The sequence below is a fragment of the Podarcis muralis genome, chromosome 9 (assembly GCF_964188315.1).
Source record: "Podarcis muralis chromosome 9, rPodMur119.hap1.1, whole genome shotgun sequence".
NCBI lineage: Eukaryota > Metazoa > Chordata > Lepidosauria > Squamata > Lacertidae > Podarcis > Podarcis muralis.
Window position 1 is genome coordinate 31,680,411 of NC_135663.1, and position 13,320 is coordinate 31,693,730.

The following is a 13,320-nucleotide window of genomic DNA, read 5'->3' on the forward strand; positions in this document are numbered from 1 at the left end:
GGATGGCTTTAAAAGTGATTTGGACAGATCAGGCTATCAAAGACAAGTAGCCACAACAGCTGTAAGCCACCTGTAGTATCTGAGGCATCGTGCCTCTGAATACCAGTTGATGGGGAGCACAAGTGGAGAGGGTGCCACTGTACTTGTCTTGCTTTGCAGGCTTCTTATAGGCATCTGGTTGGTCACTGCTTAGGTTGGTGGTGCTATGCAACAGGGATGTTGTTATGTTCTGACCTCGCACTGTCCTGCTATTTATTATGTTGTACAGACTTTCCCCCCAAAGTAATTGGTGAATATGGGCACAAACAAAGAGAGACCAGTACTAGGACAAGAAGTATCTAACCTAAACAAATACTTCAATTAATGTGAAATTGGCTCAGAAGGATTTTCTATGGCTGGTGATACTGTAGTTTTGCCAGTGAAAAATAGGCATTGGTGACTGGTGTATATTGGTGTGATAATCAAGCTCTGTCAATATAAAACTCTTTTCAGCTTGTTCTAATTAGCCCTCTCAGATTCCTAGATAAAGAATGATTACTTTTTTTCTCTCTCACTGTGATAGATTTATAGCACACACACAAGAAGACAATTCATGTTAGCTCACTGTTCAGTTAGTCGTTCTTTCATGTTTGTGCGTAAAATATTTATTAACGTAGAGCACTCGCTTTGCAGCGCTTGGATTTTAGAATGCTAATAAATATTTTATGCATAAACATGAAAGAACTGCTACCTGAATAGGGAGCTAACCTGACTGTATCCTGTATGTGTGGGTGGGTGTTTTAACTACAAAAGAAGTCATTGTTTAATATGGAGAAAGATGCAAGCATATAGCAAGCAATGTCCTCCCCTCTGTAGAAGGGAACTTGGGGGAATTCTTTTCATTGACTTGCCCATGCAGGGCTTTCGAGGAAACTGAACTTGGCTGTAGGGCAAGGGCATGTGTTAGGGGATTGCTCTGTGTGTAGAGCATTCAGTTGCACTGGCCCCTCCCTGGCTTCACTCTCTGCTCTGAATCATTGATACGCCAGAGATTCAGTAGTGCAGCCAGACAGCCTTTCAAGCACTTTGCCAGAGGCTTTGTTTACTGCTCCCTTTCCAAACGAAGTGTAAAACAAAAGCACGGAATATGAATCATAGAAATCTAATTGGTGCCCAGTGCTTTAATAAATAAATACTAAAAGTCCTTTGCAGACCTTCATCTGTTTGCTAGAATCTTTGCCCTGAATATAGATACTAGTGGGTGTGTCCTGTTCTTCCTTATGAAGGTCCTGCAGAGTTGATAATGCAAACATCAAAAAAGGGCATTGCTGTTCCTTTGGGGAACATGCTGTTTACAAAAACACCCTCCCATGTGCTTGAGGGAAGGATCTCGGTCGTGGTTTTCTGGTATTACTTTTGCACATTGGGTTACTTTCCAGTATTACCCATTGCTATCACAAGGAAAGGCATTGATGCATGCATGACATGGGTGGTATTTTGGTTTCCCCTCGCAAGTGAATGTGTTTGGGCATGCTCTGATAAGGTGGTGCTTGATCAGATTGTTGGATTGACTCCTCCCACATCCTTGAAATACACTGATGGGCTTTCATTCTGATTTTTAATCTCTTAAGAACTAAGAGCGCTTGTGGTGAAACCACCTCATCTGTCCTGAAGTGTAGGATCACGCTAGTGCACTTCATGCAGGTTGTTCACACATACACTGCCACCACTTCTTTCTTAAACCACCTAGGTTTGGGGTGAGAAATAAACACACAGCTTTTTTTTTATCTGAGAGGAGAACAGAGTTAGGAAATTCCTGCCTAAAGGCAGCTGGAATCCAGTGTGTGGTTCCTGCTACCTCCATGCTAAGCAAGTAGCATGGAAAACCGACTGGTGCACGGATATATGACACCTGTTAGCTAAGTGATCCTAGGATTCAAACTGAATGTTCAACCCCAGGATTAAAATTAAAATATTTATGGAAAATACAAGACAGTGGGCAAAATAGGGAGTTTAGTGAAAGAGTGAAAATAAAAGTTTGTTCTAAATAATCCTTTACATTATATTCAACCTAGTACAGTATAGGCCTGAATGCAGGCGTAACTTGCTTCCTTTTATTGACTATGTCTGGGGTAAGAAGGGTGGGTGGGTTCATTGATGGATCTAGGGAATTTCGCCATTACGAATTAGTGGGTGGTGGGTGACAAACTTGCATCAGCAAGAGGTGCCTCAGAGGGGTTCTGGGTGCAGGCCTGCATCACAATCACACAGCAATATCACTGTGTGATTGAATATCTGTAATTATATGGCTGCAGATTTAATTTGGGAGATCCTTTACAAGAATGTACAGAATATCACACTGTCTCAGAGAAGGGAAATGTAGGACTGCAATCTAATATATTTAATGCTCTTAATGTAAGTTTCCATTGCAGATTAACATTTTGCTTCTTGATTAATTTGCTTCTGATGGCAAGTGAGATGTGAGCTCTGGGACTCTTTAACAACCTTCCATGGCACAGATCATTCAGTTGTGCTAGCTCCATCCGCCTTGTGGCACATGTGATATAAAAGAAACTTAAAGATGACTTCCCATTCCGGTCAATGCATAGCTGGTAGATAGTTCAAAACTCTAAGAAGTTTCATGCTTAAGAGAAATTGTCCTCTTATTTTAGGAAACTGAAGTTATGGCTTCATGATATATAAATGTTGTTATAATTAATTGTTTCCGGTTGAGTGACCACTTAAAAGCCAAGTAGTTACATGATTACAAATCCTTTTAGCCATTGTCAACTCTAGCAATAGTCACGTTGACAGCTTCCTTTGGGATTGAGGTGGCAGTGTGTCTTTTTTATGTGTACATTTGAACAGGAGAATTGAAATCGCTTCATAGCTGCACAGCAGTAAGGATTTACTTATTTATTTTGACATTTTATATACCACTTAATTACAGTTGAATCTAAGCAGTGTACAGGAGTCTTTATGCAAGGAAACTAAAAATGAATTAAAACTGTAAAATTGGAATTCAATTAAAAAGCCTGCTGGAATAAAAAATAGTATTTAGTAAGCACAATAAGTTTTGGGGGGCAGGCTTGTCTGACCTTAGCTGGACAGGAATTCTATAAAACTGGGTCCACAATAATGAATGCACAAACCCTGGTGGTTATAAGCTGTGCATGGGAGACAAGTGACTCCCCCAAAGACCAAAGTTATAAAGCAGAAACGTAAGAGATAAGGCAGTCTTTGAGATAACCTGGACACAAGTTGTTAAGGGCCTTGTAAATTAATACAAGAACTTTGAACATATGGAAGCATATGGGCAACTAGTGCAACTGAATGCTAAATGTGGATTTACACAACCATATTTGTGTAGATGAAGGAATTGCAGCATATATTTCCTTTAACATCTTTGCTTAAGGAAAGAGGCAGTTGGCCCAATGCTCTCTTATGGAATGTTTCCAATAATTTCAGAAGGTGGCAAGAGGCTGTGCACATGGAATATCATCCCCCAATCCTCTCCAAATTAAGCAGACTTCTTTCCCTCCTGTGAAATCTTTCTCATACTCTTTAACCTAGATATGTGAAATGACAGCAGCATAGAGCCCAAATTAAAATTCAGCTTTACTGCATGGAGAAGCTGTTCAGTGCACCCTTAGGTCACTGTCGGCCTGTTTGTCAGTGAAGGTTTATTGGGGAAGGCCAGAGGGCAATGTACATCTCACCGCCTTTCATATTGTGCCTCAGTGTTGACTTTGTTCAAGCAGATTTATCTGAAGCTTCTACAGTTTGAACCCTGCTGTGCACTTTTAAATGACATCTGGCTGCTGAGTCAACCTGAGTGGGAAAACACTGAGGAGAGGATAATTGGCTCCTTTTCACAAAAGGACTGTATAAATATCCTTCTGCCGCACACATATTTCTCACGTGAGATACGTTTGGGTTAAGTCTGGCATTTTCCTGTCATCATAAATGTCAGTGACACTCATTTATTCCATCCTCATTGGAGTTTGAGGAGAGCCCTGAAGGGGGAGAAGAGAGGTAGCGTGTAAAGGGATTTTTCTCTCTCTTGTTAATGCCTATTGAAGCACATCCTGAAACATAAGCTATTTGCTTCGTAGAGCTTTGCTACAAGCCGCTTGTTTGAGACCCACAGAAAGAAGTTTTGAAGCACTTCTTTTATTTGTTATTCTGCTCTGCCTTTAGAAATCTCAGAGCAGTTTATGTGGGGCTTGTAGTAGTCCTCCGTTCAGGTACTTATTGGGTCCACACCTGCTGAGCTTCAATAATGCTGCAGTATTAAGTGCTCCCAGACCATTAAGTGTGGCCACATGCAGCCTACATGTGAGCTTCTTTGCCAAGGATTGAAATATGATAGCAAGCAGCAGAAATAGCTTTTTTAATGGGATGTGCAAGCAACTGCAGTGACGATGAGGCAGGAGATGGCTATTACTTCAGCAGAAGTCCACTTGTGGTTCTTGAGATTTGAGCTGCTGTGAATATATTTCTATCCCACCTTGTGTTGGGCTCAAGGGAGCTCATAATGAAATATAAGATACTTAGGCCTTGCAAAACCATATGATTGTTTTTACACAACCTGTTAGCTACAAACATATAAAATGTAAATGTTTTAAGATCTGTTCTTCCATCCCCTCCTCTCCCCACATCTACAGTGTTCAGTGAAAAACTGCCGCACAGCCTTCCATGTCACTTGTGCGTTTGACCGTGGCTTGGAGATGAAGACCATTCTGGCCGACAATGATGAAGTCAAGTTCAAGTCTTATTGCCCCAAGCACAGCTCCACCAAGAAGTCAGATGAGGAAAACCTCAGCGAATTCACCAGCCAGGAAAATGAGAATGGGGCACAGGACAGTTCCCCTCCTGCTCACCTAGAACCTTTTGCCAGCATGGATCAAAACCAGGAGGAGGCCCACAGGGTCAGTGTTCGCAAGCAGAAGCTTCAACAACTGGAAGATGAGTTCTATGCCTTTGTCAACGCCTCGGAAGTGGCCAAGGCCCTGCAGCTTCCCGAAGACTCTGTAGAATTTATGTACCAGTACTGGAAGTTGAAGCGGAAATCAAACTTCAACAAACCTTTGATCACCCCAAAGAAAGATGAAGAGGACAATCTGGCCAAACGGGAGCAGGATGTTCTGTTCAGGCGGCTACAGCTTTTCACCCACCTCCGGCAGGATTTGGAGAGGGTAAGTTGCTGTGTTGTTTGGTAGGTCTGAAAGACGGATTTTGCCTCAGTTGCCTTACAAATCCTGATGTTTGAATGCTGTCGGATCAGGCATAAAAATCCTGCTCAATGCAGCTGAAAGGTGCACAATGGTCAATGCATGTGGCCTTTGATCTCATCCCACTAAGGTCCTCTCAGAATGATTAGAGAAGAGGCGAACCTGCAGTTCCACCTCTGCCCCTCCTTTTGCTGGAACTTCTCTGAGTGTAGTGGTGTGTTGTGACATGTTCAGGCAATCAGTAGGGATTCCCTTCTACATCCTTTGTGCTTGCTATTTCCCAGATCCTATGCTGCAAGGCCTGCTTCTGACTTGCAAGGTGAGGATGGGAGAAGCAGTTGCAAACAGTAAATTTGTGGGCCTTGCTATGGACTCTGAAACCAGGTTTGTTCTGCATGAGTAGACTTCCCAGGTTCTCTCAACATGGTGAACTCTTTATAAACACATCCCTTTGTAGTTGCAGGGGTCTTCCCTTCATTAAAGTGAGTAGGAAAACCCCTGTGGGCAGAACAGCTTTCTGTGCATTAGAGAGCTCCTGTGCTCACAAAAAGCCACTGGAGTGGGTGTGTGGCTGTGATAGAAAGTAATAAACTTTCATCTATTCTGTTTGATAAGTAATGTAGATTCTTGGAGATTTTCAGTTTAGTGTGGCACGAACACCTCCCTGGGAGAATGTGAAGCTGTTCCGAAAGCTGCCTGCCTTTGATTGATGCTTTGAACAATGTGGCCATTCTGAACTTGTACTCAACTCCAGTGCTTAGCTCCAGAATCTCTTAAAACGAAAGGGTTTGTGAAGAGCTTCAAAAGAATCTCTTCAAACTGAGTTAATGGGCAGTAAAATGGCAAATGCGATGCAATTGTAACATGGTGCACATTGGAGCCAACCATCTAAATTTCACATATGTGCTCTTGGGGTCTGAACTGGCAGTGATTGACTAGGAAGGAGACCTTGGGGCTGTAGTGGATAACTCTGTGAAGATGTTGACTCAGTGTACAGGAGCAGTGGAAAAAGGCAAATTCCATGTTTGCGATCATTAGGAAAGAAATTTAAAATAAAACCACCAATATGTCATTATACAAATCTGTAGTGCAATGGAATATTGTATACAGTTTTGGTTGTCTCACCTCAATAAGGGCTTGTAAAGTTAGAACAGAGCAACCCAAAGTGCAGAGGAGGGTGCTGAAGCATCTCTGCTAGGAGGAAAAGTTACATTTGAGGCTTCTTAGTTTAGAGATGACATGATAGAGGTGTATTAAAATATGCATGGTGTGTAAAATGTGGTAAAGAAGACATCCCCCTCCCCCCCTTTCTCATACTACTAGAACACAGGGACATTCAATGAAGCCAAATGTTGGAATACAAAAGGACAGACAAAAGAAAGTACTTATCATAATATTTTTATTATTTATACCCTGCTCATCTGGCTGGGGTTCCCCAGCCACTCTGGGCAGCTTACAGCATATATTGAAACAGAATAAAATATCAAACATTAAAAACTTCCCTAAACAGGACTGCCTTCAGATGTCTCTAAAAGTTATGTAGTTCTTTATCTCCTTGACATCTGAAGGGAGGGCAATTCCACAGGGTGGGCGCCACTACCAAGAAGGCCCTCTGCCTGGTTCCCTGTAACTTTTTGCAGTGAGGGAACCATCAGAAGACCCTTGGAGGAGGACCTCTTCATAGGTTCTTAATGTGGGAAGTACAGTCATACCTTGGGTTAAAGTTGCTTCAGGTTGAGTTTTTTTGGGTTGTGCTCTGCGGTGACCTGGAAGTAATGGAATGCGTTATTTCCGGGTTTTGTCGCATGCGCAGATGCTCAAAATGATGGCATGCGTAGAAGCGGCGAATCGTGACCTGCGCAGACACTGGTTGCGTTCACTTCAGAATGCGAACGGGGCTCCGGAACGGATCCCGTTTGCATCCAGAGGTACCACTGAAGGAATAAAGAAAAGGGGTCCTCTTTGCTGGTGTAATATACCTCTCCTTCAGCACTAGTAACCCAGTACACATGCCAGATTGGGTTGCAAAATGTCTTCTAGCTTGGAAAAGCTCCTTTTTAGGAGGTTTTTAAAATTCAAATATCAACTTCAAAATATGTTTCTCTTACATGAATCTACATAATATTACACATTGTGTTTTTAGGTACGAAACCTCACATATATGGTGACCCGACGGGAAAAAATTAAAAGATCTGTTTGCAAAGTCCAGGAACAGATATTCAATCTCTATACAAATCTTGTTGAGCATGAAAGAGTTTCAGGTGAGTTCCGTTTGTCTTTTTGTGCTGGAGTATGGCATGGCAAATGTGTTGGCATACTGGTCTGGAATGAAAATTATTGCTGTAATGTTTTTGTGCACTGTAATGAAATGTATTGGCTTGCATTTCTCCATAACCCTCTTTGCACCCTGCAGACTGAGAAAAAACCACCAACCACATGTTAAATATTTGAAAGACTGATAATTTCTTTGACTTACTGAGGGACTTGTGGATTGCTTAGTAGATAGCTATTAAAAACCATTGCTAGTAGGCCTCTGTATGTGTCTTGCCACTTGCTAGCTCTTTTTATATTTTGAGATGGAGATGATCTGCTTTCCCTCCTCACTAGGTTTGCTCTTTCAGTTTTTACATTTCAGATGCATTCAGTTTCATAACTCGTCACCCACCAACCTGTACTTCATCCTCTCAACATAGTATTCACTCAGTGAAGTGTATGCAGGTCCCACTCAAAAGTATTTTTTTTATATATAACTATAAAATCACTTGCTATTTATGTTTATATTTGTGCAAGTCTGAATGCTACCTGGCAGTTATTTTCCTCCAACATTATTTAGCTGCCACTATGTAGGTTTCCTTAGATCCTACTCCTCAAAATTTCCTTTACTTAATTCTTAACAGCTTCTTAATTAAAATTCTTATTTTTGCTTGCCCTACATCTAAATTGGATTACTCATAATCACTTAAGCTGGGTACATGTGAACAATTTAGATTTTGTTCCTATCTATAATAATCTAGCAATTTATTAACAGCATATTTATTTTCCCTTGTATGGAAATTGAGTGGCAATTTCAATGGTATATTAGCACCACACAGACAAAATTTAAAGCACAGTTAATACTTGTTTATGTTGTCTTACTTTGAAAACTGACTCCATTTTTGTGCAGTGAGTTTAGTGGTCTATTCAGTGTTTTTCATTTACATATTTACGTTGTTTTGTTGGTGGTTTGCCACTAAGACGCAGGGGTGCATGAGAAAAGGGTTACATAAGCCTTTGTGTTCCCCTACCCACAGCTGACAACGAAGGCAATGTTCCAAATTCTAAATTATCTCATTGTGCAAAACTGATTATTAATTTTAATTAAAATCAGTATTGTTTTGGCAATATATATATTTTTTGCTGTTCTGTTATGTGCGATAGATTTACTTTCTGGTCTGGATTATGAAACCAGGAGTATCGTTCTCCCTGCTTGTATTCATATGGAACATATTTTTATTCCTTCTTTATAACATCAGGGGCATGAATGTCATAAGATGAACAATGCATCCTGGTTGCTACACTTAACTTTCTTTTACAAATGGTTGACAACTTGACTCTCTTCAACCACAATTGAAATTTATCAAATGTTCAAGGAGGAAAATACTGCCAGGAGAACAGAGCTCCATGAGTCTATTATGTTAAAAATGAATTGAGCTAGAAAAGTCTGCCTTTTTATCACATTCTTTAACCCTAAGTGTCTTACTCTGACAAGCAAATAGCTTTGGAGACAGTCAGAAACTAAGTGGAACAACGACCTTTCTTTAATGTGGCTTGCCAGTCAGAAAGTGCTTTAAAAGCATGAACCCAAAAGAAATAGCTAGCTGACTTGTAACTATATATTCTTCAAAGACGCTAGTACCCATTGAGCAAGAAACTGCTGCAGCTGAATGACCTTCCCATTTCAATCATTAATCAGCAGCAGCAGTTTAGCCACCTTAAAATCCAGTGTTAAAGCATTGGATGTTGGTGTTTTTAATCTGTAGGATTATTGCAACATCCATGCAACCCTGGTTTAATGTTTGTGAAGTTATGCTAACATGGCTGCTAACATAACCCAACCCTGAGGAGTTTTCTGGTTTGGTGCAATATGATCTAGCTGCTAGTGCAGCAAGTACAGTAACATAATGAAGTGGCCAGTTAGCCACTGCATTTTCTGTTGTGGCTTGACAAATTCCTTCCCCAGTCCCCTTGTTCTTGCATTCCTAAGGCAGGCAACAAAGCTGGGCCTCTGTTGGGTTGCCACCCCTGGCTAACGGGGATGTGTTCACTTTGGTGAACTGTAAGCTGTAAAGCACCTATTCTCAGGGCAAGTGTGTTTTTGTTAAAATCTGGGGACAAAGCAAAATGAGATCAAGCTCTGACGTCTGTAGCTCCCTATGCTTATGTTACCTAATTAAACGACCAATGAACATACAAACTTTGAGATTTAGCAAAGTGTACTCACAGATTTGGACATTTCAGCATTAATTTGTTTCCAAACTTGCAAAGTGTCCCATTGATTTCACTGGAACTTCCACATGATGAACATACAATGGTACCTCGGGTTAAGTACTTAATTCGTTCTGGAGATCCGTTCTTAACCTGAAACTGTTCTTAACCTGGAGACCACTTTCGCTAATGGGGCCTCCTGCTGCCACCGGAGCACGATTTCTGTTCTCATCCTGAAGCAAAGTTCTTAACCTGAGGTACTATTTCTAGGTTAGCGGACTCTGTAACCTGAAGCGTATGTAACCCGAGGTACCACTGTAGTATATTTGGGAGTTCAGCACTGGAATGTCCTGTAGATTTCAGTGGGAGAGTTAAGCACAATGTTATCCCTACCCAACTGAAATCAATGAAATGATGATAGGCCTATGACCCTCAGAAATCCAGTTCCTTTCAGTGGAAGTTGCATTCAAGTAACCACACTTGTGATGCATCTTTGATTTAAATGTGATCTAAGTACACCTACCTTTCACTGAATCTGGTCCCCTGGGTCAAGTGTAAAAATATTACTGTCTATTTCAGTACTGCTTATTTGTTCCAGTTTGACTCTCTCACCAATATTCTGACACACCATATATCCGCACAAAGGCAAGCAACATCTTGCCTTAATTTTTAGTTATTCTAGTGATATTTATTAAAACTCCACAATTATTGCCCCATGTAACTAAGCAGAAATAGAGAAGTCAGCCTCTGATGTAAAGGGACATGTATTTAATCAGGGAGAAGTGGGTTTTTTCAGAGCAGTAAAGCCCTATTAAAATCTTGCCATTAATTAAAAAAATCTTTGACACAGATAGTTTACTGCCACATGTTCAGTGTTGTGAAACTGGTACTCCATGTTTTAGCTGTTTAGAAAAAACTGTGGCTATCACACAGGGTCCCCGGACGTTTAACGGTGTATTGATCCCTGTGCCACCACTGTGATTGCTTTCCCACTGCCACCAACCCGCTTCTCTCGGGTACACACAGAGTCCAGACAGTTGTTAACATTAAAACAAATAAGCAAGTTTATTTTATAAGCCTTAACAAGTTTATGGTTTCAGATAATTTTTCTTGTCAGTTTCTTAATCTTAGTTTTCTATACCTATACCTTTCCCAATAACTGCTAACTGATTATCCCAACTGTCTATCCGACTCCTATCAGTTTCTCTCTCTCTCTCACAACACAACTCGACCAACCCACAGGCTTATCCTCCCTCTTCCTTCTCCAACTCCCAACTGACTTCTCAACAACACTAACTCTAACTCCTCCCCTTGGGTTCCCACTGGCCAATCACTTCACACCCATTTAACCCTTTCCTTATGACCCAGCATGATGTCACCTAGGAGGGCAAACGCCACAAAAACCCTTTTAAAAAAACATGGAAAAAGTATATAGACAGCAGGTTGGATCAAAACTAGCTAATTGAACTTAAGTACTATTGAAATAATTGTGACACCTTAGTCATGACTTAAAGGCCCATTGATTTCACTGGGAACCGAGCACATTACTTAAGTCTGGATCCACCTAAAGGACATTCTTGGCTAAGAAGCTCAAACATTATCATCATCAAACCTTTTATTGGCATCACATAAAAACATCCATGGCAAATCAATACAGAATTACCACCTCCCCAATGTCACAGAACATTTGTCAACTGAAAAGAGGCAAAACAGTCTAACGTTACATCTCTAGGTCTCCAGGGAGATCAGACATCTGCACTGTGTTTCTGTGACAAAAAACCAAATAGAGATACTTAGCCACTAACTTGGTGAGCTCCTGATCATTCCCCAGTAATAGAAAATGTATGACCTCCAACTCTGGTTTCCATTTGGGGATGCAGAGTTGATCTAGAAACTGCTGGCAGAGATCAGCATATAGTTTACATTTAAGAACCATATGAGTAAGAGTTTCCAGCAGGTGGTCTTCACATGGGCAAATTCTTTCTCCTTCCACCACTCCCGAGAACTTTCCTCAAAGGAGGTTTGATGGATTTGAATTAAACCTGGCCATCGAAAATGCCCTTTTTTGAGGGATAAACAGAAATTCAAGATAATTGTGATTAATTTCATATGCCCAAGAGGAACAAGTTTTCTCTGCTGCTGCTGTTAGTTCCTGGTGTTCAATCTCCTACAACCTAGTTTTTATTATAGCCTTGACAGATGATGGGGGCATCGATTGCAAAAGTTCCATTGACAGTCCAAGTTGCTGTACCTTTGTGTTAAACTGTTGTAGCCCTGGGGAAAGAAAGGGGTCTGACAAGACTTCGCTAAGGAGAGAATCTTTGTCTAATGTGAGGTAGATGTTTAATCAACGTAGAAGAAATCTCGCCCAGGCAACGGTCTCTATCTTGTGTTGCCCTCCCTCTAGACACAAGGCTGCATAGAGTACACAACGTGTGATAGCAAAAATCTTAAAAAGGAAAGCTGCCTGCACTTGTTCTACCAGCTGGGTAAACCCTGGCAGCCAAACTAGGATTCCATAGAGCAATCGAACTATAATTTTGGCGTTGAAGACCTTGAGGGCAGAGGGGATATGCGAATTACCTCGTTATGAAAAACCGCATTATGGCCTGCATAGACATCTTACTGGCATTCACCGCGGTGCACGGTGCGAGGACCATAGAAGCCTATGATGGAATGTAATTCCCAGATAGTTAAATTCAAATACCTACTGGGTGGTTTTTCCACCAAATACCCAGCTATAGCTCTTGTGTGAATTCCCAAAAACCATTATTTTGCTTTTATCAAAGTTCATGCACAGTTTCATTCTGGACAGATGGTCAATACAGGAATTTAACAATAGTTTTAGGCCAATTCTTGTCCGTGAAAGCAAAATCATGTCATCTGCATATAGGAGGATGGGAATGCTTGATGTGTTGAGTTTTGGGCTATGGGCATCTACCTGTTTTAATGACGAAGTAAGGTTGTTAAGAAAAAGACTGAAAAAAGAGGGAGCCCTGCTTTACTCCTCGGTTTATAATGAAGGCATTTGTCATTACATTCCCTGGTGGTGTTCTTAAACGACAGGTGTTCTTTGTATAAAGCTTTTTGATCAAGTATAGTAATCTAGGTTCTAGGCCCATTGTCTCCAATTTGGTCCATAACAGTCCCCTGTCAATAGTGTCAAAAGCAGCCTTGTTATCTAGGAAGGCCACATAAAGACATTCTTTATGAAGCCGCGTGTACTTAGCGGCTAAGTGAGATAACACCATGCAGTTGTGTAAAGTGGATTTCCCTTGCCTAAACCCTGCCTGCTCTGGACCTATGATGTTATTTTCATCGAGCCAAGTAGTTAGTTTATTTAGCACATGTTTAGTGTACAATTTCCCGATGTTTGACAATAGACTTATTGGCCGATAGTTGGATGGCAGCTTTTGTCACCCTTTTTAAATATTGGGATAATTATAGATTGCTGCCATGAGTTAGGCATGATACCAGATCTATCTATCACAGTGAATAGATCTACTAGTATCGGTGCCCACCACTCTGACTTGGCTTTGATCAGTTCAGATGGAATAGCATCAGGGCCGGCAGCCTTTCCTGCTTTCATCTGATCAATTAAACTTGTAACTTCGATAATAGAGACAGGGGGCCAGTCATCCGT

At 41.1% G+C, this 13,320-nt stretch overlaps 1 protein-coding gene across 9 annotated transcripts in view; it reads left to right on the plus strand.

Moving 5' to 3' along the window:
• JADE1 (jade family PHD finger 1) overlaps window positions 1-13,320 on the plus strand; it is a 163,650-nt gene that overhangs the window by 145,397 nt on the left and 4,933 nt on the right. For all 9 annotated transcript variants that reach the window (XM_028743303.2, XM_028743302.2, XM_077934035.1 and 6 more), the window contains 2 exons: window positions 4,647-5,177; window positions 7,357-7,474. In XM_028743303.2, coding sequence (XP_028599136.2) covers window positions 4,647-5,177; window positions 7,357-7,474 — 649 coding nt within the window. The remainder of the gene's footprint in view (window positions 1-4,646; window positions 5,178-7,356; window positions 7,475-13,320) is intronic.